Below are 15,335 nucleotides of genomic sequence, written 5' to 3'. Positions count from 1 at the left end.
AAGTGTATGAAATATAAATTACACCTCCAGAAAGTTACTTCAAAAACCGGAGGCAGGTAGGCAAGAACAAAAATAAAACAAAACAAAACACCTTTGAAAGATGTCAGGAATATTCCCAGCTTCTTCACTCACCAACAAGTCTTCAGTTAATCAGAACCAGAATCCTGGGAAGCTTATGGATCTAAATGGAAGGACCCTATCATCTGGTGTCCTCGATTGTGCTAGAAGCTGGGGGAAGTGAAGAGGAGACAGACATGTCTCAGCCCCGTCTACCATGTCCTCCCCACCTTCACCTCCTCACCGTCTTCTGAATGGAAACCTGACTCTGGAGAAGTACAAGGCACAGAGATAGTACTGGCCTCACCTACCACCCACCTGCCCTACCCATTCCTCTCTCAGGACGGCTCAGCTCTTCTTTCAAGACATGTCCTGTGACCATCAAGCACAACCAAACTTTGTCTATCAAAGCTCCGCCTAGAGATTTTCCAACGGACTTGAGGACCTAGCCTACTCCTTGCTGAGACATTGACAACTGAAAATTGTTCAAACAATACCACTTCTTTTTGAAATTAGATTTTTTTTCCATGATGACAAACATTTATAACATACTGTTTTAACCATCTCAAAGGGACAGTTTGGTAGCATTAGTCCTCTGCTGTGCGGCCATCACCTCCATCTGCTTCCAGAACACCTCCAGTATCCCAGGCTGCAATGCTGTGTCCCTGACACAGAAGCCCCCAACACTCCTCCTCCAGCCCTGGGCAGCCACCCTCTGCTCTCCACTGCTATTTATTTGACTATTTTAGAATACTGTGTTGTTTTTTTTTTAATCTATTTTCCTGAAAAAGGCTTAAAATTTCTAGCAAATTTTCCAAGTGAACTTTTCAATAACCAAAAAAGCTGAGATGGGATAAAAATAACTGTGGTTCTGGTTTTTAAAAATAACTTTGTGTTAAGAGGCAAATAATTAGTTACCTCTAATTTACTATTTTTAAAGGTTTCAAACCTTGGGTCTGTACAACTTGGAACAAGACAAAAATATCTGTAGGTTAGAGAAGCTGATGGGAGAAAAGGACAACAGGAGGGTGTGCCTTTCTAGCTTGAAGTGCTCTCCCAGGTGTGCACATCCACATGCACAGGGCCCGCCCTGTGCTTTACTGCGGTAACTACATTTCAAAAAGTTAAATGAACAAATTAGCCAGGGACCAGCTCAGCTTCCGCGGCTTCACCTCCTCACAGGCTGCCCGGCCCTTCACCCCTGCCCCGGACCTGCAGTCCCACCACCCGAGGAGAAGCCCCGTCTCCAGGCTGGCTGCCACTCAGGTGGCACTCATGTGGCACTACTCACTTCATCAGCTTCTGCTTCGTGGCTGAGTCCTTGAAGCTCCTGAACTCTTCCCCTGCTTTGATCTCATAGAACTGGGGCTGCAGGACTGTCTGCTGGTCCTCCTGGACCTGGTGCTGCCATGTCCCCTTTCCCTCCTGCCGCAGGAGTCTGCGCTGCCTCCTGACTTCTTCCACCCAGTCTTTCTCATCATCTGAACTGTCGGAACTCTCTGCATCGCTGGGTTTTCCTTCTGGTTCTTCCTCCTCTTCCTGAAATTAAAAATGGTAAGCAGAGAGTTCCTTTTCCCCAACCAAATACCTGTCCCACCATTTTTTTTTAAATAGCATTAGTTCATTAGAGTACGAGACACCACCCCATCATGCACACTGCACAAGTACCTTTAATTAAATAGCTACACTCGTAGGCTGAAAGCCAAGCCCTTAGGATGGAATTAACGATACCTCAAGTATTCCTAATTTACATGAAAAATTTTATATTAAAGAAACAGGAGCAAAGAGTACGTTACTTTTTCACGAAGTTCTTGTTCCTCTAAGAGTCTTAGTTTCTTCTTCCTTTTCTCACTAATTTTTGAAACAAGTGGATTCAAAAGCCTAAATTCTTCACTTTCTTCATCTACTTGGAAGTCAGGGTTCTCAAACATAACTTTAAATCGATCATCGGTGAGAATACTAGGAAGGTTCTATAAGAAAAACAGAAAAAAGTATGTAAAAATTTAAGTTAAAATCTAAATAAAACCCGACCAGAAAGATGGCTTACAATTCATTCTGTTGTAAAGTTAATAAACTACATGAGGCATAAATTATAATCTCTTGTAATTTCTTTAGAACTAATTTCCAGAACTTTCTAATTGACTCTAGGTTTTATCTCCTACCAACAAAACACATTCTATTGATCTACTTGGCGACTGATCTATGGTACTTGGCCATTATACATAACGAGCTAAGAATAAACTCTTTTGGTTAACTTCGTGCTCAATACATCAGAAAGAATTTTCTTCAATTAATATTTCTAGTGCCAAGAAGCACTTTCAGCTGGGGGCTGTGGTGCCACCTGTATTCCAGACAGCAGCTGGGGCACGGGGGTCACAAGTTTGAGGCAACCTCAGTTAAGACCCTGTTTCAAATTATAAAGGGTAGAGTTCAAATTATAAGGGGTAGAGTTCAGTGATGGAGGGTTAATTAGCACACACCAGGCCCTGAGTTCAGTCCCCAGCACTGCAAAACAAACTACAACACCTTACAAAGAAATATACCTGGGGGGGGGGGGGTCGGGGGACAACATGGCTAAAGCACAGCTACGACACTGAACTACTCGAGTCCTCCACCTTCATATTCTATAAGTAGAACTATGCCAATGAGTTCAGTTGACACAGTGGGTGAGGACAGGGCGCAGTATACATTTACTGAACTCCAGTAAGTTTCTTGAAAAAACAAGGATGTTTCTGTCCTTACAGGATAACCTCACCGGATCTCTTCCCTGGGCCACTGAATTGTTCTTAAAGAATGCAGTGTATTCCCCATAACTGTGGCTGTTGAGACCCATATGGATAGCTCAGGGCTGACATAACCTCCTATTTGTATCATTTTAAACAGAAAGTTTCCTAAAACATATTACAAACTTACCTGTTCACCGAAACAGATGACAGCAACCTCAGACTGGGGCTCTTACTATTCCTTACCTTTAAGCCACAGGCCTGGAAACCAGGTTGCATCACCGACTGAGGACAGATGGCAAACCAGAGCCAACAGCCTTAAGTAGAACGGGGCCAAGCAGCCTGCGGTGGAATCCGCTCCACTGAACGGGCTTTATTTTATTGACTGTTTTGTACCTGAGTTCTGAACACTATTTGTGACAGATCTACACAAACACCTGGAGATGTTTAAGATATTAAGGAATGTGGCTTAATGCTTGTATATACCTAAAAACTGGTAAGGCCTTACCTAAAAATGCATGAGAGAGAGATTTCAACAAGTCTTCCCTGATTACAAGCTGCTTCTAAAACAAACTGAGGGCTAAGGAAAAAACCACAGGAAAGATCTAGTTCCTGACCACAAATCTCATGAGGGGAAAAAAAAAAAAACCTGCAACAAGGGTGCTACAAGGCCCCACACGAGGAAGTCCAGCAGAGACAAGGTGCTCAGAGAGGTGGAGTGACCCACGAGACACCCAGGAAGGCTCCAGGGGACACGGCATTTGGGAGGAGGTTGGAGGGACGAGTGGGTTTCAAAAGGCAGAAACGTGAAGAAAGACTGGGGAGTGGCAAGTCCTCTGATGACATCAGAAGCTGGGTAATTTAAACAGGCATTTCTGACCAAGCAGACGGTCAAGGATTTTAAACACCATGACTGTTATTCTAAAGCTTTTAGGGAGCCACTGTAGAGAAGGAGAGGACGAGGAGAAGGAGCTCTTCAGGGGTCTTTGCCAACAAACAGAACCGTGCTCTAAGAATGTAAGGTGGGCTGGTGAGGAAGACCAAGAGGCCACCCTAGGAAACAGGAAAAGAGGCAGGGTCTGAACAAGGGTGATGGGAATAAAAGGTGGGCAGACACTGTTCAGGAAAGACTAACTGAGGCACATTTCTGAGGTGCAGAACTAAGAGCTACAGCTACGGGCAACACAGGAGGGTCAAGGGTTCAAAGCAGGTTTAGAAGCTGGGTGCAGTGGCACATGCCTGCAATCCCAGTGACATGGGAGGCTGAGGCAGGAGGATCACAAGCTCAAAGCTAGCCTTCTCAACTCAGCAAGACCCTGTCTCAAAACAGAAAATAAAAAGGGCTGGGATGTTGCTCAGGTAAGCACCCTTGGGTTTAATCCCTGGTACACACACAAAAAGCAGGGTTAGAAATGGCTCTCCAGCATCTCACTGCTGCGACTGGACTAGACAGCTGTGCTACTGTGTTAGGAAGCACCACAGGAGCACTGGAAAAAGGGCATGGGCGAGTGAAGGGTAAGGACTGACGCTCCACTTAAGACTGGTTGAGGGTGCGACAATAGACAGTCATCTGACGCTAGAGGACTTCATCAGGTGTCAGGCAGTATCTCAGGCAGTGGGAAGGTGACACTGCCAAAGATCCAGATAATCTCAAGTCAACAGCCATGTCCCTGACTTTGAGTTAAAAAAAAAAAAAAAGCAATGGTAAAAATATTTACTAAAGTAATAATCACATTTAATAAGAGAGAAAATGTTAAAAAGAATGTTGCTGATTTTTTTAAAATAATTTTTTTAGTTGTAGCAGAACTCAATATCTTTATTTTATTTACTTATTTTTATGTGGTGCTGAGGCTAGAACCCAGTTCCTTAGACATACAAGATAAGCACTCTAAGCACTCTACCGCTTAGCTACGACCCCAGCCCCTGTTGCTGGTATTCTTGAGATGCTTTTCTTAATTTAAAATAAATTGCATTGCCTAAGATAGGCATGCTTTAGATGAACAATTATAAAATAAAAAAACTCCTGACCTAGCTATAAAAATAGTTCCCTCAGGGACTCTTCTTAGTCTAATTGTTTTCACAGCTGTCTTTTTAAAACAGGGGGGTGCAGGATAAGGCATAGTTAGTGATGTTTTGTAGTAGTAGACAAGTGTCTGGCTAGTGATCTCCCTATAAATACACACACACACATGCTCAACACCTACCACCAACGTGTGAAAAACATCTGAAAGCAGTGTTCAGACCAAAGCCCAAAGAACTGCATCTGTCAATCTGAGCAGGGTGGCTACCATTAACACTGTCTCACTGGAGTAACACAGAGGAATGCTCGCCTCAACACTCGTCCCTGTCCCAGAGGAAAAGGCAGAGAAGAGGGACTGGTGAGGGCAAGGGAAGCGTGCTAGTAACAGGAAAGGATGTAAAGGTTAGCACCCGAGGCCCGAGGTATTGCCCTGTCCATCACAGTATCCCCCAAGTGCTCAGCACCTGCAGAATGCTAGTTGCCAGAGGGACAGCCACCCTCCAAGCAGGGGGACCTGAGCAGCTGAGAGAAGACTTAAGATACTGACTGATCCTGGGCCTTCGCCAGACATTCGGCCTGCCCACCTCTGAGTTTTCATACTGCTAACTCCCTCACTCTTCACTATGAACAAGTAAACAAGGGTCACAAAGTAAAAACTATTTGAATTTTTTTCAGGAAAATTCCCTGGCACAACAAGCCCAAGTGTCCAGTCTGAAGGGCTTACCAAGCAGCCACAATGCAGGCCAGAGTCTAGCCCAGAGTGGGCACACAGCCCAGCATGCTCGCTGCCTGCCGGTTTCCTAGCTGCTTCCCAGGCTACCTCTCTTGTTCAGAGGGGCAGCTTCTCTGGTCACCTCCCGGGGAGAAGCAGCACGCAAGGGCACTTTGCCACTACGGCTGAGTACTGCATTTTAACATCACCTTTACTACACTCTCACCTGGAGAGACCCCTTGTATGGGGTATATAAAACATTGGAAACTCTACTCCTTCAGAAAACAAATTTCGTCTAATTCCTTGTCCAACATCGGAGTGAGGTGGTATGAATCCCCAGAAAAATGGGAAGGGAGATCCCAGGATCAGGTGATCAGTCCAGAAAGATCAAGAAGCAACTTCTTAAAAAAAAAAAAATGTATGTATGTGTATGTGTATATGTGTATATATATATATATATATATATAATTTGTTGATGGACCTTTATTTATTTATACGCAGTGCTGAGAATTGAACCCAGTGCCTCACACATGCCAGGCAAGCGTGTTACCGCTGAGCCCCAGCCCCAGCCCCTAGAAGCAACTTCTTTAGGAAGGTAAAATTAACACAATATCCGACCTATGGAGATGATTTGAGATGAGACAAAGATATCTGGTAAAGAACTAGTTAGTGGTTGGTCAGTGATAACTACACAGCATGTGAGAGAAACAACTGCAAACTCCAGGGTAGAGATTATGTGAGAAATAAAGTTGCCATCTACCTGTCTGGAAATACTATTTTACATAGTTATAACAGTGTACATGTCCAACACCGACAAAACTAAAATCACAATGTGCCTTTACCGGGAGCAAAGGTTTGTTTAAAAAAAAATGCCGGGCTGGGGATGTGGCTCAAGCGGTAGTGCGCTTGCCTGGCATGCGCACGGTGCTGGGTTCGATCCTCAGCACCACATACAAATAAAAATGTTGTGTCCACCGAAAACGAAAAATAAATATTAAAAATTATCTCTCTCTCTCTCTCTCTAAAAAAAAAAAAGATAAAAATAATGCCCAACAGTAAAAAGTTGAGGTGAAAGGAGGGAGGGTAGGGCGGAAGAGACAATAGACAGCCAACGATCTTTTTTCTTTTTTTTTTTGTACGAGGGGCACTTAATCAGAGCCACATTCCCAGCCCTTTTATACGTGTTGTTTAGAGATAGGGTTTCACTTAGTTGCTGAGGCTGGCTTTGAACTTGTGATCCTCTTGCCTCAGCCTCCTGAGCTGCTGGGATTACAGGTGTGTGCCACTGCACTCTGATTAGCCAATGATCTTAACAGAGCCCAGAGAAATGTTTTGTTTTTAAACTATTATGTATAAATGTAACTACACACACAATTTTTTTAAACTGGTTACCAAAGAAGCTTTAAAAATAGTATATTAAAAATAATATTTAGGACATTAAAACTATCTGATCTAATGTTACATACAAATGTCTGTATGTAAACATGCCTTTTTCCTAAAGAGGTGGATACTACTTTAATATAAACTCTCAGTGGTATTCAGTAATTCCTAAGGCTAAGACGCCTCTTCCACAATGTCCTCCTAGCCAGAGCACACATGGCCTGGGAACTCACACACTGCCTTGACTGAGCTGCTGCAGATCCAAGAAAAGGTGCAGTTACACAAGACTTTGCAGCACAGTGGAAAACTGGCAAAAAGGAAAGTTTTGCAGAAAGACACAGCTTGAACCCAAATCAAACCCTTACAAACAAAATCGATCACAGATACCTGCACTTCTCGAAGCTGCTCATGCATACCTAGAGCTCACTGTGTATTTGTTGAAAGAATCAATGTATTAATTCTTAGTTAGAATCCACAACACCAAGTTTAGAGGTTTGGACAAAGTCCAGACAGCGCTTATTGACACTATGTGGTGGGCCACTTCCCACCACAGGTTCAACATCAATTGTACAGTAATCATCTTACTAGACTTTTATCATGTTTTCAGGGTTGCTGATATTCAGGAACACACTTCACTGTCTGCCTCCATTAAATTTCAGTTGTAGACAAAGCAGAACATCCCCACAAGATACTCACTTACAACCAGGAGATATCAGAGTTCCTGGGGTTTTGAAGAGCACACAGTTCAAAAGCAAGACTGATGATCTGCTGAGAGAGTTAACCATTCTTTCAAGTACTCTTTACAGTTAGAAGAAAGGATTCTTCCTTAGTTCATGAGTAATCTTTAATGTCTTCACTTTATGGCAGTTTTCCCCACTGACTATGAAGATCACTTTGCGTGTATGAAGCATTCAAGTTCACTTCTACTTCCTAGTTACTATGAATTCTCAATCTTTTCCAGTTGTTCCCAACCTCAAAAAAAACTCCCAAAGAAAATGGTGGCAAGAGAGATGATTTCTCCTTCACCTTTATCTTCACAGGGTCTTGTGAAAAAGCTCTAGCATACCGCGCTGCAAGATCAACCTTCTGCAGTACTCCATCTGGGTGAGGACTCCTAAGCACAGATCACATGCGGAGCGCACACATCCCAGCAGAGGCAGCCCCACGCTCTCTCTGAAGAAGCTCCAGGACAGGGGCCGAGACTGCGGCTCAGTGGTAGAGCACTTAGAGGGCATGTGTGAGGTGCTGGGTTCAATTCTCAGCACCACGTATAAATAAATAAATATCCATCAAAATCTTTTATATATATATATATAAACAACACTCTAGGACATGTATATACAAAAACCACTTCTACTCAGCTTGTGAAATGACACAGGGAAGCTGGAAAGGACCTGGCCCTGTCATGTTCAGGCCTGGGTAACAGCAGCAGCAAAGTGGATGCTTCAGGAAGCGCTCATGTTTTAGACATTTCAAGGTATACATATCCAGTTAGGAAGGTGTACAGCCACAGTACATAGATGTAAATTTAAATACTAGTAAGTTTTCCTTTCAATATTGATATAGTATTCATGTAATGAAAAAGGAAGCATAAAAGTCATCTGTTTACTTAAGGAAGTAAGTAAAATTAAGATTCAAACAATATATTAAAAGAATGAAGCAAACTGGATGAAGGGATGTATTAGGAGAATTAGGAGAGTAAGGAAGAGAGGGAGGCAAGGATGTAATGAGCCTGATCCATGCAGAAAGCATAGCACCCAGAATGCCCTCATCTATCCCTGCATGTTACAGATGGAAAAACAGGGGCCCAGGGAAGCTGCAGGAACCTCCCAATATCACACAACCAGTGAGCGAGATGCCCAGAAATGACCCTGTCATTGAAGTCCCTGTGTATTGGGTAAGAGGAGAGTGAAACAAAAATAAGCATAAGAGCTCCATTATCTCGCATTCACTTATCTGGTTAAAAACCAGAGAACAGAATAAATAGACAAATACCTACTCAGGGCTCCTCACGGCTGGCCCAGGGCACAAGGTTGGGTCTAGGCTCCCACAACTCAGGCTAGTGCCCAGCCACACCTGTGCCTTGCCTGCTTGCTCTACATGCACGAGAAAACAGGACTTCATGTCTCAGGACAAACTAGAAAAGTCTTCTCACTTCTGCACAATGTCAGTTAGGCAAAGTGCCAACCCTCATTCATTGTACAACTGATGTGTGTCTACCTTCACACTAGAAAAAGGCAGGTAGACAGGCAGCAGGTACATGTCAGCCTGCACACACAATAGTGCAAGGTTAAGTAAGAGCTGGTTACCTCCAGAATCACAAACAAGTATAGTAAGCACGAAGAAAAACAAACTATCAGAATATTTAACAATAAAAGTAAGTAAATTATAAGACATACATAAGACAATATACAGCTATTAAAAGTATTCACAAAGAATTTCTAACAAAATGGGAACCACCTGTGTTATTTTATATACCCAGGATAAATATTTTATTATATTTTTGATCACAGTGCTTGCTATTATAGTTTATAATTTCAAGAGAGGACAAGAAGGAAATTCACTAAAATATTAATGATGTCTTTCCCTGGATAGAAGACCACGGCAGCCTTCTCCTGAGTATTCTACCTTCCAAATTTCCCATATTGAGCATATACCATGTTTTAGGCAGAAAAAAGAAAAAAGAAAAAACTACATGCATTTTTAAAGTAAAAAGAAACAACAACAACAAAAAGATACAACTTACTATCAAGAAAAGTATAGGGAAAAAACCTATCAATATTTCCTAAGCTTTATGAAATCTTACCTTAACTTTCTTTTTCCATGTAGATTTTTGTTTCTCCTCTTCTTCCTCTATTAATTTAAGAGCGAGTTCTTTGTTAACTTTTGGCAATTTCTAGAAAAGAGGGGGGAAAAAGCAAAGACATCTATATTTTCACTTTAAAAAAGGTTAGTAGTTCTGTAAGGAGTATAATTTCACAAACAGGAGATAGTGAATTCTTATTTCTAAAATCAATTACACTAGAAGAAATAACACAGACACAAGGGATGTTATAGGTAGGCCACGAGGTACAAAAATGGCAGCCTCCGCCGGCTACTGGGAGCGTGTGCCCTCCATATGCCTTTTCCCAGCATGTGAAAAATAAACGGGGAGATGCTGTATTTGACCAACATTAGCCATAGAGGGCCTAGGACTCATCCTGATCAACAGGAGGCCAGCAGGTCTGGCAATGAAGCCTCTAACTCAAATGCTAATACTGCTAATGATAAAATGCTAATAATGCTCACTGCACGGTTTCCTGTTCCCACATGATAGATTTCAAAAGGAATTCTAGATGTGAGTCTGACAACTCTCTGGATATCTACTGTTCTCTTGCACTCAGTGTTTTATGTTCCACATCACATCAGGCAAAACACAACTCTGACAAGTAGTATAAAAGGCCAGAGCAAAAGAACCCCTCTTAAACTTTTTGAGGGTAGCGGATATAGCCAGAGGGAGAGCACCTGCCTTCTATGTGCAAGGTCCTTGACGTGATCTCCAGCACCACACACAAACATACACATATTTTAAACAGCAGAGGAAAAGAAAAAAGAAACACTGAGGTAATTTCAGCAAACAAATCACTAGTCTTATCCTGTAAGGGTACATGCATATTTTACATACACATGCATACACAAACAGGTATTTTTACCAATGTTCAGTTATAAATATTTGTATGACTTGGTGACTGAACTTAATCAATGGTGACCAGAGACAGTGGAAGGTAGGAGCAGCCAGACAGAAAGCTCCTGCCAGGGCTGGCATCACACAGTACCATGGAAGCAGCAGATGGCTCCAGCAATGGTGCTGGATGCCCGTTTGCAGTTCCCAATATGTCGAGTCCATCCTCATTATACTCAAAGGGACCAGCCGGCAGCCCTTCCGCAGAAGCCTGGGTCTCCCTTCCACAGGACTCTCCTCTTCCCTGCTGCACAGCTCTGAAGTGGTAACTGCCTCTCCTATCCACACTTCAGTGTTCTCTAACACCTGATTAATATTTATATTAAATTCGCTTGACCAATATAACTGGTGTAGTTTGTTTCCTGACAACCTAATGAGAATTCCCATGATCCAGCCTGCGAACCTGCAGTTGTCTGAAAAACATCATGGGATTTTCTTAGTAGGGGTGACAATATTGGGCATTTTATATTATTTCTGACAACTCCATTCCCATAGAGTTCATAATGGCAAGACTGAGTGTCCACCTTCATAGTGAACAAAACATACCACAGTATAAATAAAATATGTAAATTAAAGACAAACAAAAAGCACCGGAGAAGATGGCAGATTTCCTGGGAAGAACACACGAAATGAAATTAGCTTTCCTCTCCAATAAATTCAATGGTTATGTACAATCTTTACCTTTAATTGGACTCTCTGTGCACGTGTTTCTTCTATCTTCTGTCGAATTTTATCTTTCCTATATTCTTCATAAGCAAATGGATTTACCATTGATTTCACCTTTTCAAAGGGAGAAAAAAAATTAGTGAAAGAATGGTATTTAGCAACATGTTTCATATATGCTGGGACTACTATGCCAAAGGACAGACATAGCCCTTACAAGTCGTTAAGTATATTCTATTAAAGTGCACGCAGAGAAGAAACAACTACAGATTGCTCATTAGCCCCTAAAACAACTATAGCTTTGTATTTACCTTGTGATATAGTCTTATATCCATGAAAAATCCATGCATATATGCCCGAAGAAAAGGTGATCCAATGAGATGTGTAAGTCCTGGGAAAAGTTAATCAGAAGAGGGAAAGTCTTTATGAAGCCTTGATTAAAACTGAACAACAACTTGACTGTAATATGATTTCACTTTGGAGTAAAATTTAGGAATCAGAATTATTAATTTTCAACACCTATGGAGAAAATTTAATCTACTTCATTAGTATCATTTTAAATATCTTACTAAGCATAACAATGTTTTTTTTTTTTTTTAAAAGAGGTCTTTATGAACTGTGACAAACTGGCAAACAGGGTTCCTTATATTAGTGATTCTCAGATTTTAGGAGTCTGCTAATTTAACTTAAAAAGGAATATTGGTAATCAACAGATAAGTTGCAACTTTGTACCGCAAAGGAGAAATATCATCTCCCATCATTTCCTAAAGCAAAGGACACTGTCACAACAGAAATGTAGAAAGGATATTAAGTATTCCCAAGAAAGAACAGTGGACAAACGTATGTTCACGTATCAAACACACTTATACACACCAAGACCTACATTATTTATTTATATTATAAATATATTTATTTATATTGTTAAGACCAACATTACATACCCACTTCATCATAGACACATAAAAGGTTCACTGCCAATCAGTGTCTGGAAACCCTGCCTTAAATGACACCTTTTGTAGGGTTTCCTAATAGATTACACTTGGAGTAGTGGTGCTGGTGGGCACATAAGGACTCTCTGCAAATGTCACAGATATTATTTATTAATTGTAAATACTCACACAGAATAATGTTATAAAAATATTTATCTCAAAGACAGACCATATGAGATATACCTACAAGAAAAGTAACTTTGTATAATAACAAGTAACTGTATTTCTAAGAGAAACATTACTCTGATTTCAAAATTTTAGGAACATATACCCACACCTCTGAAAATCAGGTACTAGGCAAAGTCACCTGGCAGTACAAAACAATATGCAGTACAGAGAAATATAAAAAGGGAATACTTAATATCCTTTTAGGATGATTTCATAAAGTAATCATAAGACTTGGCCAGAGAACTCTTTCCCTGGAATTCATTAGGTTAATGAAACCCCAGGAGTTGGAACTTCACAGTGGATTCTTATAAAAAGAGGGCTGAACTATGACAAAATGTACCATGTTAACAACCTAAATTTCTGTACCCATTATGATTATAGTTAATCTTTCCTCAGAATGATTGGTCTGATTGTCAAATTATTATTATAAGTTACAGCAAAATAATCTGTTTCCTTTATTACATTAAGTGTATAAAACTTCTATTATAGCCCAGGATTATTTCAGTATCAAATAAGGTCATAAATTAAAAAACAGCAGAAAGCTTTTCATATTTCTAAACACAATCTGACAGAAGCAGCATTTTCCAAAGATAGCTCCACAGAGTACTGGTCCTGAGAGATCTTCTAAAGAAAAAAAACTGAGGAATGTTTCATATACCCCTCCCAATTCCCCCAGGATTTATAATGTTCCACATTAATAGGTCTAAGATGTTTGCAAATTAAGGAATTGATTGAACTTTGCTTAACCTAACATCCACCAAACTCATCTGCCATGCTTTCTAGCATAACTGTTATTTTGTTGACTAATGTATCTATTTCTATAGTTTTTCTTAAATGGGCAATAAAGTTAAATTTGAACAAAATGTATCTAAACTTATAACTAATTGCTTTCCTCACTCAAACATAGTGAAGACTGAAAAAGTACCCAAAACATACTGAAGACAGTTTAAAGGAAAAAAAAAAATCCTCAAAATAAAATGACTTTTCCCTCTCCAACTTAAGGGTGTAGCTGAGTGTGACACAGGACATTACAAAGATTAATTATGTTGGAGATACTTACGAAGGTACTTCTGTAGAAGGTGCTATGTCACCCTATTTCATTCCTCAGTCATTTACTAAAGACTGAATGTTGTTCCTTCCTTTTTAGACACATTAAAAGTTAAATAACTATTCTGGTGTTAACTGGTATAAAATGATTCTGTCTGGACTAACTGCTATGAGATACAAGTTATAAATAATGCTTTAAGAACTGCTCAATTAATCTAATTATTACATGACTCTATTCTTTTAATATTCAACTGCTGTTTTCATCTAATTGTTCTAAAGGCAATGAAGCTGCCCAGACTTGTGGAGAAGGGATACTCTAAGTTTTCCTACTCTCAATAATTTGCTATGTAGTTCTCTGCCAACAACAGAACAAGATTAGCAAAATCTACCCTCTTTATCCTACAAAGGACTGCTGGGCAACAGGATAAATATGCCCTCCCAAGAGACTGGCCTGAGGTAAAAAGCATGGGGTCTGGGTTTAAGTCCCAACTCTGAAGTATATTAACACAGAACCCTATGCAGAGTTCCTTTTATCTTCCTGTGCTTAGCTTCCTTATCTATAACATGGAATTATAATAATACCTACTCTGTGGGGTTGTGAGTACTAACTGGATGATAGGCAAATATTTTCAAAACCTTATTTGCGGGGCTGGGGATGTGGCACAAGCGGTAGCGCGCTCGCCTGGCATGCGTGCGGCCGGGGTTCGATCCTCAGCACCACATACCAACAAAGATGTTGTGTCCGCCGAGAACTAAAAAATAAATATTAAAAATTCTCTCTCTCTCCTCTCTCACTCTCTCTTTAAAAAAAAAAAAAAAAAAAAAAAAAAAAAAACCTTATTTGCAACTTAGCACTTGGAAAAAAAAATCACTCTTTTCTTGATGTAATTTTTCTATACATGGCTAGTATGTTCAAAAAAATCATTTCTCCTTTAACATATAGAAAAAAAATCTGGAGATTGAATTTACCTAAAATTTTGTCTAAGCAGAGATTACAAATTTGGCAATTCATAACACTTTAAATATCTGATCTGATAGAGAGGGAAGATTTTGAAAATTAGATAAACCTGACCCAGTCACCTTTAATGTTCAAAACTAAAGCAAAGTGAGAAAATTTTCATAAAGATATTATAATTCTTTTTACCTAAATTTTCAAGATCTTTCTTGGTGACAAATTTGTAATCATCATAAACTGTGCTTTCTGGGTTCTCTTCTAATTCTTCCGTCAAGTTGTCTAAGAAGGAACACCACCGCGGAGCAGGACCCAAAACCTGTGGGTGTTTATTAAAGGTTAGCAAGTGCACATCTGTCCAGACTTAGTTACTTTACAACCATTTCCTTAAATACAATTTTAAATTCTTATTTATATCAGAAAAACTGAAAAATAACAACAGGTAATGAACAAGTATATAATGAAAAAAAAATCTCAGTCTGAGAATCAAAGATATTAATGGATATTCTTACATTAGAACTGTCAAAATACAGATCCATAATTCAGGTACTTATAACCTCCACCCATTCATCCATCACCTCCCTCACTCAAAGGTGTACTAGAATTATGCAAAAATATATTTTGTATATCATTGTTTTTTTTAAAAAATTTATCACTCATAATAAATAAGTCTCAAGTGAGAATTACCTTCTTTTAAGATTTTTCAACTAACTACTTAATTATATTCCATTCTTACAGCCTGCTTCATTTAATTCATTAAAAATTAAAAATCTGGAGCTCTGTGGGGGTAACCTGTAATCCTAGCAACTCAGAAAGCTGCAGCAGGAGGATCACAAGTTTGACCAATCTGGGCAATTTAGCAAGACCCTGAATCAAAATAAAATCAAGAGGTAGGGGCTGGTG

General features: G+C 40.1%; 1 protein-coding gene across 1 annotated transcript in view; it reads right to left on the bottom strand.

The window, feature by feature from the left end:
* NOL10 (nucleolar protein 10) overlaps positions 1-15,335 on the bottom strand; it is an 83,751-nt gene that overhangs the window by 14,210 nt on the left and 54,206 nt on the right. Inside the window, exons 14-19 of the mRNA XM_081265462.1 lie at positions 14,625-14,751; positions 11,588-11,667; positions 11,295-11,393; positions 9,699-9,788; positions 1,854-2,027; positions 1,349-1,596 (exon numbers count right to left, since the gene is read on the bottom strand). Of these exons, the coding sequence (XP_081121588.1) occupies positions 1,349-1,596; positions 1,854-2,027; positions 9,699-9,788; positions 11,295-11,393; positions 11,588-11,667; positions 14,625-14,751 (818 nt within the window). The remainder of the gene's footprint in view (positions 1-1,348; positions 1,597-1,853; positions 2,028-9,698; positions 9,789-11,294; positions 11,394-11,587; positions 11,668-14,624; positions 14,752-15,335) is intronic.

Source organism: Spermophilus citellus, assembly GCF_964194105.1.
Source record: "Spermophilus citellus genome assembly, chromosome: 13".
Classification (NCBI taxonomy): Eukaryota; Metazoa; Chordata; class Mammalia; order Rodentia; family Sciuridae; genus Spermophilus; species Spermophilus citellus.
Note: the sequence above shows the minus strand (reverse complement) of the source record. Positions and strands in the feature narration are given on the sequence as shown.